Here is a 12,125-nt window from a genome sequence, read left to right on the forward strand (position 1 = left end):
TACTTCTGAAACTGTACTCACGCCCTCGATGTCTAACTCAGGACTCATCACCTATACTTATACTGGTTAGGACAACTCACGTCTAGCATGATGAATACGAAATCCGGTTCCAATACGTATTGGTTCGCGTCCTACGCAGCTCGTATGCACTCAGACTCATGACTCATGTTGATACGAGTTAGCGATGTTATGTATTGGGTTCCGTTGCAAACGCAAACACTTTTGCTATATATATGTTGAAAAAAGAGAAAATTAGGAAAAAAACAATATAGACATAATGTACACAGTATATTATTATATTATATATTATCTGATACGATGAAGATTTGCTAAAATTCTGATGGTCGAGAAAAAGGAAGACATATTCAGATATTCTATCCTCCCTCCCATGCTCATCGGAGATCGATAGCAAAGGTTCTCGTTCTGCTGTCCTGGGCTACTGGACCGACCGCTGTCCAGACGCCCCCGAAAGCCGAAACTGAAGCGCTCCAGTTTCCAGGGGCGCGAAGCCCCCAAGGGCGCGCGCGTGCCTGGCGGACACCCCCTCCCCGTCACCACCGTTGTTCGCCTTCCCATTCCGCTCCAACCTCCTCCTCTGGAGAGATCCGCTCCCCGCGGCCGCCTCTTCCTCCGCGCAAACTCGCCGTGGCAGAGTAATCTCGCGCCGGCCCCGCGCCCATATCGGTGGGAAAAAAAAGGTGAGCCCATCGCGCGCTCCTCCTCCTTGTTTTGTTGCGTTGTCGGGAAAAGAAATGGAAAAGGTTTGCCGGATGCGGACTCGATGATGGGGGTGGGATGGGGGCTCTAGGGTTTGGTTGCGGTTATTTATGGGTGCCGCGTCGATTCGTTTGACAATCGGTCCTCTAATTCGATCTGGATTTTTGATTTTGCAGGTTTTTGGGATGCCGGGGGCCGGTGTGGAGCCGCCGGCGCCGCCAGCCGAGGCCGCGGCCGCGGCGGGGCTGCGGCCGCGCAGGTTGAGACCTTCGAGGGTCTCCGCCAAGCGGTCCTGGCCGCCCGGGTGCGGTCGGTTCCCTGCGCCCCCGTCCGCGCCGGCCTCTGCGGCCGCGGCTGGTCCTGAGGTGAACGGCGTGGATGGCGCCCCCACCGTTGTCGGCGGCAGAGCCGATGAGGAGGCCGCACCCGCCGTCATTTCGCCTTCGGTTCAGAACGGATGCCCGGATAAGGTGGAGGAGGCCGTCGCCCCCGCCACAGTTTCACCTGTGCTTCAGAACGGCGCCCCGCCAAACCAGCAGGGGTCGGATAAGGTGGAGGAGATGGCTGACCCCGCCGCCGTTTCACCTGCGGCTCAGAACTGCGCCCTGCCTCAGCAAGAGGAAAATAAGGTGGAAGCTTTGGCGGCTATTTTACCCGCAGCGTGCAGCAGCGCCCTCCCACATGTGCTGCCTCAGTCAGGGCCGGAGAGGGCTAGGCAGGATGGAGACGGTGGTGGGAACGGAGAGGCACAATTGCTGCGTGATGCAGGCGAGCTGTCATCGGATGGTCAGGAAGGGAACAGGGTGGTGCAGGTGGCCGTGCCAATGGTAGCAGTGCTGGGGAGTTGCAGCACTGTCGGTACTAGTTCTGTGCAGAACGGTGACAAGGGGGATGGCTTGTTGGTGGCCGAGGAGAAGGGATGTGGTGGCAGCAGTGATGTGGGGCAGGAGTTTGCTGTTAATGGGGATGTCACAGAGATTGGAAACAAAACAGGTGGCAGTGAGTTACAGAGAAAAGAAAATGGAATTGCAGGAAGGAGAAGGAAACGGTGGATGGAACCCTCTCTGAATCCGCCGCCTAAGAAGAGGGCGGTCTCAGCCGTACACAAATTTCCACCTGGCTGTGGGAGGACTGCTGTTACCACCGAAGTCAGTGAAGTTTTGAAGGGCTCACCTGTACACACATTTTCTCCTGGCTGTGGGAGGGCTACTGTTACCACCACAGACACTGGTGTTTTGGACGTCTCACCTATAAGCACATTTCCTCCTGGTTGTGGGAGGTCTCCTGTTAATACCACAGGCAGTGGAGATGAGGGGTTACCTTCAGAAACCACCCCTGTCAACAATGGTGATGCCTTGGTGGCAAGTCCGGTTTTAGGAGAGTCGGCTTCTCCAACTTTAGCGCTAGACGCCTCCAATAAGAAATTGGAAAGCAAGAGAATAGTGGATGAAGGACATAGCAAGGCTCACAATAGGGTCCAAGTTCAAGATGATTTTGCCGGTACCAAACAAGATGGTGACCAGCGAAATGTTGTTCCAAAAGCTACACCGAGGAATGTTTCTGATGGGAAGATGACGGGGAAACTCTCGGCACATAAAGGGAAGCAGGTAGCACAAGAAGTGGTGGATGATAAGATGAAAAATAAACATGATGGAAATTTGCAAAGAAGTAATCTCAGGACACCTTTGAGCAATTCCATTGATGCAAAGACAAAAGTAAAGAGGTTGGATAGTGACAAGATGAATGCCGGATTGCTTGGTAATGCACGGGCCTCTGCAGGTGGGAAGATGGAAAGTAAGAATTTGAGTGCTAAAAAGGAAGTGGCGTGCTCAAATATGAACACAAAGCAAAAGAAGTTTACTCGTAAGTTGAAGGGTGATGACATAGGCAAGGATAATTTGCATTCATCCGCTAGGGAGTCCAAGCTTGGAAAACTTGTTGCAACTGATCAAATTGAAGAGCCTAACCAAATAATTGTACAAGCATTGATGGCTCCTGACAATTGCCCTTGGACACGAGGAAGAAAGTCTATTGCTAGTGCTTCCAAGTCTCTTGTTCCTAGGAACAAGCCAAAGGGAAAGGATGCTACGGATGCTAGTGCTTCCAAGTCTCTTGTTCCTAGGAACAAGATAAAGGGAAAGGATGCTACTCCAAAAGATATACCAGCAAGAAAAGTGGATTTTAGTGAATCGGTCAATGATGAGACAATGGATGACAATGAGACACGAGGAAGAAAATCTATTGTTAGTACTTCCAAGTCCCTTGTTCCTATGAACAAGCTAGATGCTACTCCAAATGATATACCAATAGGAAAAGTGGCCTCTTTTGAAGCGAGCAATGATGAGACAATGGATGACAATGATGGCATTAACTTGGAAGATGATGACAACTCTAGGGCGCTAGTTGTGTATGGAGAAAAGCGAGAAATATGTGTCACGGTTCTTCCGTCTGTTCCTTCCGGGTCACACCACAAGCAACCTAGGGACCATGATATAGATGCTCGAAGCAAAGTTAGGAAGTTGCTCCAGTTGTTCCAGGCGACGTATCGAAAGCTTACACAAGTTGAGGAACAAGGTAAACGCAAAGTTGGGAGGATTGACCTTGAAGCAGCTAAGGCACTAAAGAACGACCCTATCTATAAAAAGATTGGGGCCGTTGTGGGAAATATTCCCGGTGTTGAAGTTGGCGATGAATTTCATTTTAGAGTTGAGTTGTCCATAGTTGGTCTCCATCGCCCATTTCAAGGAGGTATTGACGATGCTAAGGTGAATGGTGTCCTCGTTGCTTTAAGTATCGTTGCCTCCGGTGGCTATCCTGACGAATTATCAAGCTCGGGGGAACTAATATACACTGGTTCCGGAGGGAAGGCTGGCGGGAATAAAGGAAGAGATGATCAAAAGCTTGCGCGGGGCAATCTTGCCTTGAAGAATTGCATCAAAACCAAATCCCCAGTTCGTGTGATTCATGGGTTCAAAGGCCAAAGTAGAAGTGAAGTTAGTCATTCTAAAGGCAAGCAAACTTCAACATTTACATATGATGGGTTGTATGAAGTGTTGGAATGTTGGCAAGAAGGCCCAAAAGGTGAGATGGTCTTCAAGTACAAGTTACAGAGGATCGCAGGGCAACCTGAATTAGCCCTACATGCAGTTAAGGCAACAAGGAAGTCCAAAGTTCGTGAAGGTCTTTGTTTGCCTGATATATCTCAAGGAAACGAGAGGATACCCATATGTGTGATCAACACAATTGATGACATGAGGCCAGCACCATTTAAATACATCACCAAAGTCATATATCCAGCTTTGTATGAAAAAGAACCTCCAAAGGGTTGCAACTGTACAAACGGCTGCTCGGACTCTATTAGCTGTGCTTGTGCGGTGAAGAATGGAGGGGAAATACCGTTCAATTTCAACGGTGCTATTGTTGAGGCCAGGCCTCTCATATATGAGTGTGGTCCATCATGCAGGTATGGCTGCGCAAAGACTTAAGTAATCCAAATAACTGTCAACCTGAAAATATTCATTTGTTATTTAGTTTTCTATTGAAGGGCGGGCCTGGTGCAAGCGGTAGAGTCTTACCGCCCGTGACCGGAAGGTCCCGGGTTCGAGTCGCGGTCTCCTCGCATTGCACAGGCGAGGGTAAGGCTTGCCACTGACACCCTTCCCTAGACCTCGCAGAGAGCGGGAGCTCTCTGCACTGGGTACACCCTTTTATTTAGTTTTCTATTGGGTTTTTGAAGTTCCTGTATTTGAATTTCAAACCATGAGAAATATTCCTATTCGTTGGAACTTGTATTTGATGTTACATTAAGGCTTATTGTTGGTTTTAGGTCCAGATGATAGTGACACATTATGAAACATTAAGAACAACAGCTGGTGTCTGGCATATGAAAAATGGTTTCAAAGTTTAGCTATTCTCCTGAAGTTATGGAGATCTTTGACAACAAGCAGGCATATTGATACACACCAGACAATTAGCTTAAAACCGAGATAGTAATCTAGCTTTATATACAAGGGAGCTAACCAATTTTTAACCACTACATGCAGGTGCCCGCCAACGTGCCACAATAGGGTGAGTCAGCATGGAATCAAAATTCCACTAGAAATATTCAAGACAGGGAAGACAGGTTGGGGTGTAAGATCCCTCAGTTCTATATCATCAGGCAGTTTCATATGCGAGTATACTGGTGAGCTATTGAAAGATGAAGAAGCTGAAAAGAGACAGAATGACGAGTATCTATTTGATATTGGTGATAACTTCCATGATGAAGAACTTTGGGAGGGGCTAAAGTCGGTGGTTGGTGTAGGATCTTCTACCTCATCCTCTGAGACAATGGAAGGCTTCACAATAGATGCAGCTGAGTGCGGCAATGTGGGAAGATTTATCAACCATAGTTGTTCACCAAACCTCTATGCCCAAAATGTTCTCTGGGACCATGATGACATGAGGATGCCGCATGTTATGTTTTTTGCTGTTGAGAATATCCCACCACTACAGGAGCTGGCCTACCATTATAATTATAAGGTAGGGGAGGTCTATGACAAGAATCACAAGGAGAAGGTTAAACATTGCTACTGTGGCGGCTCGGATTGCTGTGGCAGGCTCTACTAAAACATTATTGACTGCTGTTAGCTCTATGTTATGAACACCTCTGCCTTGCCTCTGCCGTACCCTTCTATTCTCAGTTCATCTTGTACTTGTCGGCGTTCTGATGCTTACAGCAAGCTGCATTTGCTCTTGCTGTTTTCTTTTAGAAAACACTCCGCTCCGTTGTACTGTCTTTTAAATTATGAATGAAGTTTGAATGGAACCCCGTTGTACCATGTTTTAAATAGTTAATGAAGTTTGAATGGGGCTCCATTTTTCTGAAATGCTATGGTGCGGACGGACGTTCGTCCGGATGCCGTGCTTCCTGGGCATGTGTCCTAGTAGCCCAACATGCATGCTCCTCTCTACCTTCGTTCTTTCATGGTTTCTCTAAAAAAAAAAAGACAATGACATCGACATCTCCCAACTTACACGGCCGTCGCGGCGTTCCCCGCCACTCGCCTTCTCCTGTGGCGACCACCTCCTCTTCTTTTGTTCGTACGTTTAAGTGTTTCAGATGTTTCAGAGTTATGTTGCAAGTGTTTCATATAATTGTAAAAGTAGATCGGGATGCTGCATATGCTACAATGCTATACACGTATGTTGCAAACTTCTACTCTAAATGTTTCATATGTTTTTTCAGGCATAAGTTGTAACTGTGTTTATCTGGATGTTGCATATGTTTCATAAATATGTTGTAAGTATTTATCTGGATATTGCATATGCTTGCAATGGCTTGTTTCATCTGTTTCAGACGTATGTTGCAAGTGTTTTATTTGAATGTTGTATAAGTAAATTATATGTTACATATGTTGCAATACGCGTGAGAAACGAAGGGGTCGCCAGCACGTGGTCTGGCTGCCCGGGTGACGTCCGGATGGCGGGCCCCGCATGGGCACGGGCCGGGAGTGTGCTGGTGCGAGCGCGGGCCTACGAGTGCAGGCGTGCGCGGGAAACGGGGTGGGACGCAGGCGCCCAGATGCGAGATAGTTGATGCAGATTAAAATGACTCGTTCTTACAAGTGTTTAGAATCATCCAATGGCAGCCCACGTCTAAAATAAGGGTCCAAAAAGCCCAAGGCCCGTCAAATAAGCCCTGCCCCTCCATAGGACCATATCCCTTCGGCCTTCGCCTTCGTCAGTCAGGACTCAAGAATAGCCATCTCCTACCAGCCCCCAGGCTCCTCCGTTCCCACCTCCAATGGCGCTGCTCTTGCCACCTCCCGCCCTCTCCACGACCCCTCCCTTTCTCTCCGCTCTCCGACCAGCACGGCTACCCTGCGTCAGATGCACCAGAACTACCACTGCCACCGCAAGCGTCTCCTCCTCTCCTCCCGCATCGGCGTCTTCTCCCTCGACCTCCTCGCCGGTGGCGTCGGACGGCGCAGGTGGAAGGAAGAGTATGAAGAAGAGAAGACCCCTCAAGCCGAGTTTTGAGGAACAGGTCCTCCGCCGCTGGTCCGCCAGGGCACCCTCCCAGCGTGCCTCAGTCCCCTGGGAACAGCCTCAGCAGCAGTCGCCTTTGCCGCCTTCGCTGCCGCACCGGGCTGGCCGAGAAAGTGGTGATGCGGGCGGCCAGAAACGCAGTGGTGGAGGTTCAAGCGCAACGTTGCGCTCCATCGTGGACTACTTTACCGGCGGCTCCTCCGAAGATGACGGAGTACGAGAAGAGGAAGGGGCCGGCAACACCACCGCGATCCAGGGCGAAGCGGTGCGGGAGCAGGACGATGGATCGCATTTTCGGCCGGGCTATCTGCTGGGGGGCCAGCCAGTCTCTGCGCCGTGGATTCACGGGGAAGAATCGACCAGTGATAAGTGGGTTTCCGGTCCGGTGGCCGAAGGGGAGGAAGGGGTGGACATGAGTGATGTTTCTGATGATGAGCTGGGCTTGGCGGATAGGGATAAGGAAGAGATGGACAATGGTGAGGAGCTTCTTACTGGGAGTTCAGAAGAGGAATTGCATGATGATTATGCCACACCGACTGTGAATTCTTCATATGGGGTGGATTTGTCAGTAGACAGAGATTCATACGGTGGCAGGTTCGATAGGAGTATGATGCAGGGCAGCATAAACACCATAGTTAAAACGTTGAGGGATTCGATGGAGGAAAGTGATCCGAATGCTGCAATTGAGCTGTCTAATGCTGAAGATTTTGTCCAGAAATTGGGCCCTGTACTCCTGCCATGGGAAAGGGAGGAGGAAGATGATGGGGCATTCAGTGGTGGCAGGGCGGGGAGGCGCAGCAACACAGAGCTGGCCGAGAGGACTATTCCAGAACCTGAACTGCGGAGGCTTAGGGACACAGCGTTGAGGATGAAGGAGAGGATAAAGGTTGGACCAGGAGGGGTTACTCAAGACATTGTGGAGAGCATCCACAGGAAATGGAAGGTGGATGAGGTGGTCAAGATGAGGTTTGAAGGCCCTCCAAGCCTGAACATGAAGAGAACTCATGATATACTAGAGGTACCTAATTTTAGGGTTCATTTTTATCTGTAGTTTTTTTTTCAGTCCAATGAAAAATGATTAGAATTTGTGATCTTTGCTTTTGTCACTCAGGATAGGACTGGGGGAGTTGTTATATGGAGGTCAGGGAGATCAGTTGTGTTGTATAGGGGAATGAATTACAATCTTCAATGTGTGCAGTCATATGCTAAATTTGTAGAAAGTGATTCTGGTAAGGAAGTTGGTGATGCTAATAGTGCTGTATCGAGCCGTGGTGGTCACAACTTGCAGGACTCAAGAGCAGATGGTGCGAAGCCCTTAAGGTCGACTGACAATTTTTCTCTAGAATCCTCAGAAACATCTGATATTGATAACTTCTTGGATCAGTTGGGACAACGGTACAGGGATTGGTCTGGTCGCGGCCCTATCCCTGTTGATGCCGACTTGCTTCCTGGTGTAGTACATGGCTACAAACCTCCATTTAGAGTACTTCCCTACAAGATTAAGAGCACACTTAGAAATAAGGAAATGACAGCTCTGCGTAGACTTGCAAGGCAAACTGCTCCTCATTTCGCTCTAGGTATTGGAGTTTGTATCTGAATTGGATGCTTGGACTAAATACTATTCGATCTTTAATGAATTTCAACCCTTTGTATGTACTTGTCGTTGGACAGGGAGAAACAGAGAACACCAAGGCTTAGCTGCTGCTATGGTTAAATTATGGGAGAAAAGTGCTATTGCAAAGATTGCCATCAAGAGAGGGGTTCCAAACACATGCAATGATAGAATGGCGGAAGAAATCAAGGTAAAGCTATATATAATTTCAGTATATGTTACATTTATCTGATAACCATGCGTCTATACCCAATCTAGAATATATGAGGTTAGCTTGCTTAATTCGTATAAGTTTGCTTTATATGTATCTATTCTTCTCTTGCTCTACTATCTTCTGATGATACAACGTTCTGCCCATTACCTCCTAGGATTTTTCTGCTTATTATTTGTTTAGCCGTGAAAGTCTGGTTCCTGAGAGTGCAGCAAGGTACAATTCTGCATCCATTGATAGATCTTTTGGTGTGTATCTTTTGGTTGGTTCTTGTGAAATGTGAATGATTCATTAACTGCTTTGGTTGGTCATTGAATTTTTGCTGCATATTGCACCTGGTGAGTGTTTTGAGTCCGTGTAACAAAACAATTGCAGAAATTGACAGGAGGAGTGCTCTTGTCAAGGAACAAGGAGTACATTGTCTTCTACAGGGGCAATGATTTCATAGCACCTAAAGTAAGGCAGGTCTTGGTGGAGAAGCAAGAACAAGCCATTACTCAACAGGATGAGGAAGAGCTGGCTCGGCTTAAAGCATCAGCCTCTATTATAACTATCCCCAAGGATATAAAAGGTCCTCTAGTTGCTGGTACTCTGGCAGAAACTACAGAAGCAAAATCTCGATGGGGAAAGACACTTGATGACAAGCAGAGGGAAGAGGAGATGAAGCATTTGTCTTTGTTGAAGCATACCTCTCTTTTGAAGAACTTGAAGAGAAAACTGATTTTAGTATGTTATACAAAATCTCTACCTGCAACGAAGTTTACCAATTTCAGTTTTCATCATTCATTTTATAGACAGCATCACACTTTCCATTCTATTTAGAATAAAATATTATTGCAGCCATTGCACATACTAATTATAATAATTTTTGGACTTGCAGGCAAAAATAAAAGTTGCAAAAGCAGAGAGGGCTCTGGGGAAAGTTCAGGAATTTCTTTCTCCAGCAGAGCTTCCAACTGATTTGGAAACAGTTACAGATGAGGAACGCTTCTTATTTCGCAGAATTGGCCTGAAAATGAGGGCCTTTTTGATGCTTGGTATGACTGATGCTTTTCCCTATACAGTTGCAATATAGAATTCATGATATAAACATCTATTGACCTACATCTATTTACTAAAAAAATTCACAGGCAGACGAGAAGTTTTTGATGGAACTGTACAAAACATGCATTTGCATTGGAAGCACCGAGAGTTGGTTAAAATTATTGTCAGGGGAAAGAGCTTCGCACAAGTGAAACATATTGCAATCTCTCTAGAAGCTGAGAGTGAAGGTGTTCTCATTTCACTTGACAAGACAACTAAAGGATATGCAATCATTTTCTACCGGGGTAAAAACTACAGGCGACCCCAAATCATGAAGCCTAGGAATCTATTAACAAGTAGGCAAGCACTGGCACGCTCTATAGAGCTGCAAAGGCGGGAGGTAACTCCACTATTAAGTCTTTCTTTTTTCTCGAACTTGCAGTAACTCCTCTATAAACTCTGGTCTTCCCTTTTTCCTTTTGCGTCAGTTGTACTTACCTTTTCATCCACCGGATGGGTTTTCAGGCCTTAAAGCATCACATCTCAAGTCTGCAAAGCAAGATCTGGAAGTTGCAATCACAACTTGTAAGGCATCAGATTTATTGAACCTGAATTTATTTTACTGTTCTGTTTAATTCCCATGTACTCAGTGATACAGTTCCATACTTTATCGTCCAGGTACAAACAAAGGATGCTAGTGAAAAACAGGATCTGAAGCTGCTTCAAACAGTTGAGGATGACCTGTCATCAGATGATGATGATGATGTAGAGGTAAGGCAAACATATGCTGTTTTTTGGACCCTTACCTTCCAAAGTCTTGCTTGGAACTGAAGTTGATAGGAGCTGCTTCTGTGCCAGGATGATGGGGAGGAAGCTTATTTGCAAACTTACAGCAGCGCTGATGAAGAGGATGCTGAGGATGACACTAATGAATATATTTGAACTGGTGCGGTTTTAACTGATGAGGCTCAAGGTGGCCATGTTCCGTTCTGAAGCAGTAAAAGTTCAATGGTGAAGACACCTTGTCGCCGCATGACTGCACATCTGCAATACCACGGGTCCAAGAATAGCATGGAGCCACTGAGTAGATTGCAATATTGAGATCAAGGGTACAGTTCATTTCACAGCACAGACCAACACATGAAACCAAGAAGACCTTGTTTTAAGGAATCCAAATGTGGCTATTAACCAACTCCAGTGAGTGGCATGGGATCATCTGCGATTGATATGCTATCGCCAGTTGCCACATTCTAACAGATTCAGAAACGGTACACATTGACGTGTGCTGCAGCCCAAGCTGTTTGTCCAATAATTGATTATATTTCAGGGAAAACAAGTGAATTAAAATTGCTCAAATTGTTGTTTGAACAGGCAGGAAATGACCATGTGGCGCTGTTTTCTTTCCCTGTGTAGAAACTGAAGCTTATGATTTGTTGACGGATAAACAATATTTGAGTCTAAGTGGCAATATACTCTCTCCGTCCCTCGGTTCGTCTAATTCAAAATATTCTAAGTTTAACCATGTTTATAGAGCTCTATTCCTACATAAAAGAAATGTGAGACACTACAACTCTAAAAGTTATCAGAAAACAAGGTGGTGTTTATATGTATCTCGACCTCCCCAGCAAAACCTGTCATAATAAAGACCAAAAGAGATGTTCTAGTCAACATGAAGAACAAGAACAATATGTGCTAATGCAAACATATTAGTATGTGATGATGAATCAATGTACTCAATCATAGGAATAGATGGAACAGAAAATAAATTAGAAGTTGAGGGTTAAGTTAGATCTGATCAATAATTTAGAAAGATTATGCATTGAGATTTTGCTCATACGTGCCACCTTTCATGTATGCACCAAACGGTGTGAAGGCTTCATCTTTGGTCTCGTATCTCTTATAGCATCCATTAGAGAAGCCTGAGACTTGAGCGTGGCACTGAGCCCGTTGAGGGTACACACCGGGCTCTCTACCACAGTCCACAGAAGACAACATACCAAGGCATGGTCCTAACCAAAACAGAAATTAGCGATCATTCATGAAATACAAAATTAGTAAGGATGGAAAGAGGAAAACTTATTATCAATGGTGATCATCATTGCATATGCCTTAGTGCCTCTGTTTAGTAAGAATGGAAAAAGGAAAACATGGTATCAATGGTGATCATTATCGCATATGCCTTAGTGCCTCAGTTTAGTAAGAATGGAAAAAGGAAAACAAACATCACAGGCATTATATTGGCATATGCTCAGATTCAAACAACAATCATCATCACTTGTCGTCCTTGCACTGGAGCATAACGGCATCATCTGTGAGTTGTATTTAAGAAGTGTCGGTACCTTAGGTAAATGGTATTCTTTGATGCATCCAGGTACACCCATGAAGTAGCCTCCAAGCATATTGTGCATGTTGTCTTCCCTTTGATCTGTCCCGACAAAGCAAACAACACGGGGTAATCATTGGTAGTGACAAAGATAATGGCTCTACATACGAAGTCCTCCTTTCTGAGTGCATCGAACATCGGCTCCCCAT

The 12,125-nt window shown here is 46.2% G+C and overlaps 2 protein-coding genes across 2 annotated transcripts; both read left to right on the forward strand.

The window, feature by feature from the left end:
* Window positions 1-431: 431 nt before the first annotated feature.
* On the forward strand, window positions 432-5,568 carry LOC136541891 (uncharacterized). Its single transcript, XM_066534063.1, has 3 exons — window positions 432-698; window positions 894-4,180; window positions 4,761-5,568. The coding sequence occupies exons 2-3, from the start codon at window positions 903-905 to the stop codon at window positions 5,323-5,325; spliced, it is 3,843 nt and encodes a 1,280-aa protein (XP_066390160.1). The 5' UTR covers window positions 432-698; window positions 894-902; the 3' UTR covers window positions 5,326-5,568.
* Window positions 5,569-6,451: 883 nt separating this feature from the next.
* Window positions 6,452-11,072, forward strand: LOC136546090 (CRM-domain containing factor CFM3, chloroplastic/mitochondrial-like). The gene is made up of 9 exons (XM_066538066.1): window positions 6,452-7,765; window positions 7,859-8,324; window positions 8,419-8,549; window positions 8,946-9,296; window positions 9,451-9,607; window positions 9,701-9,993; window positions 10,119-10,178; window positions 10,272-10,364; window positions 10,452-11,072. Exons 1-9 carry the CDS (start codon window positions 6,503-6,505, stop codon window positions 10,533-10,535), a joined length of 2,898 nt encoding a protein of 965 aa, XP_066394163.1. The 5' UTR covers window positions 6,452-6,502; the 3' UTR covers window positions 10,536-11,072.
* Window positions 11,073-12,125: the final 1,053 nt, after the last annotated feature.

The sequence above is a fragment of the Miscanthus floridulus genome, chromosome 3 (assembly GCF_019320115.1).
Source record: "Miscanthus floridulus cultivar M001 chromosome 3, ASM1932011v1, whole genome shotgun sequence".
Classification (NCBI taxonomy): Eukaryota; Viridiplantae; Streptophyta; class Magnoliopsida; order Poales; family Poaceae; genus Miscanthus; species Miscanthus floridulus.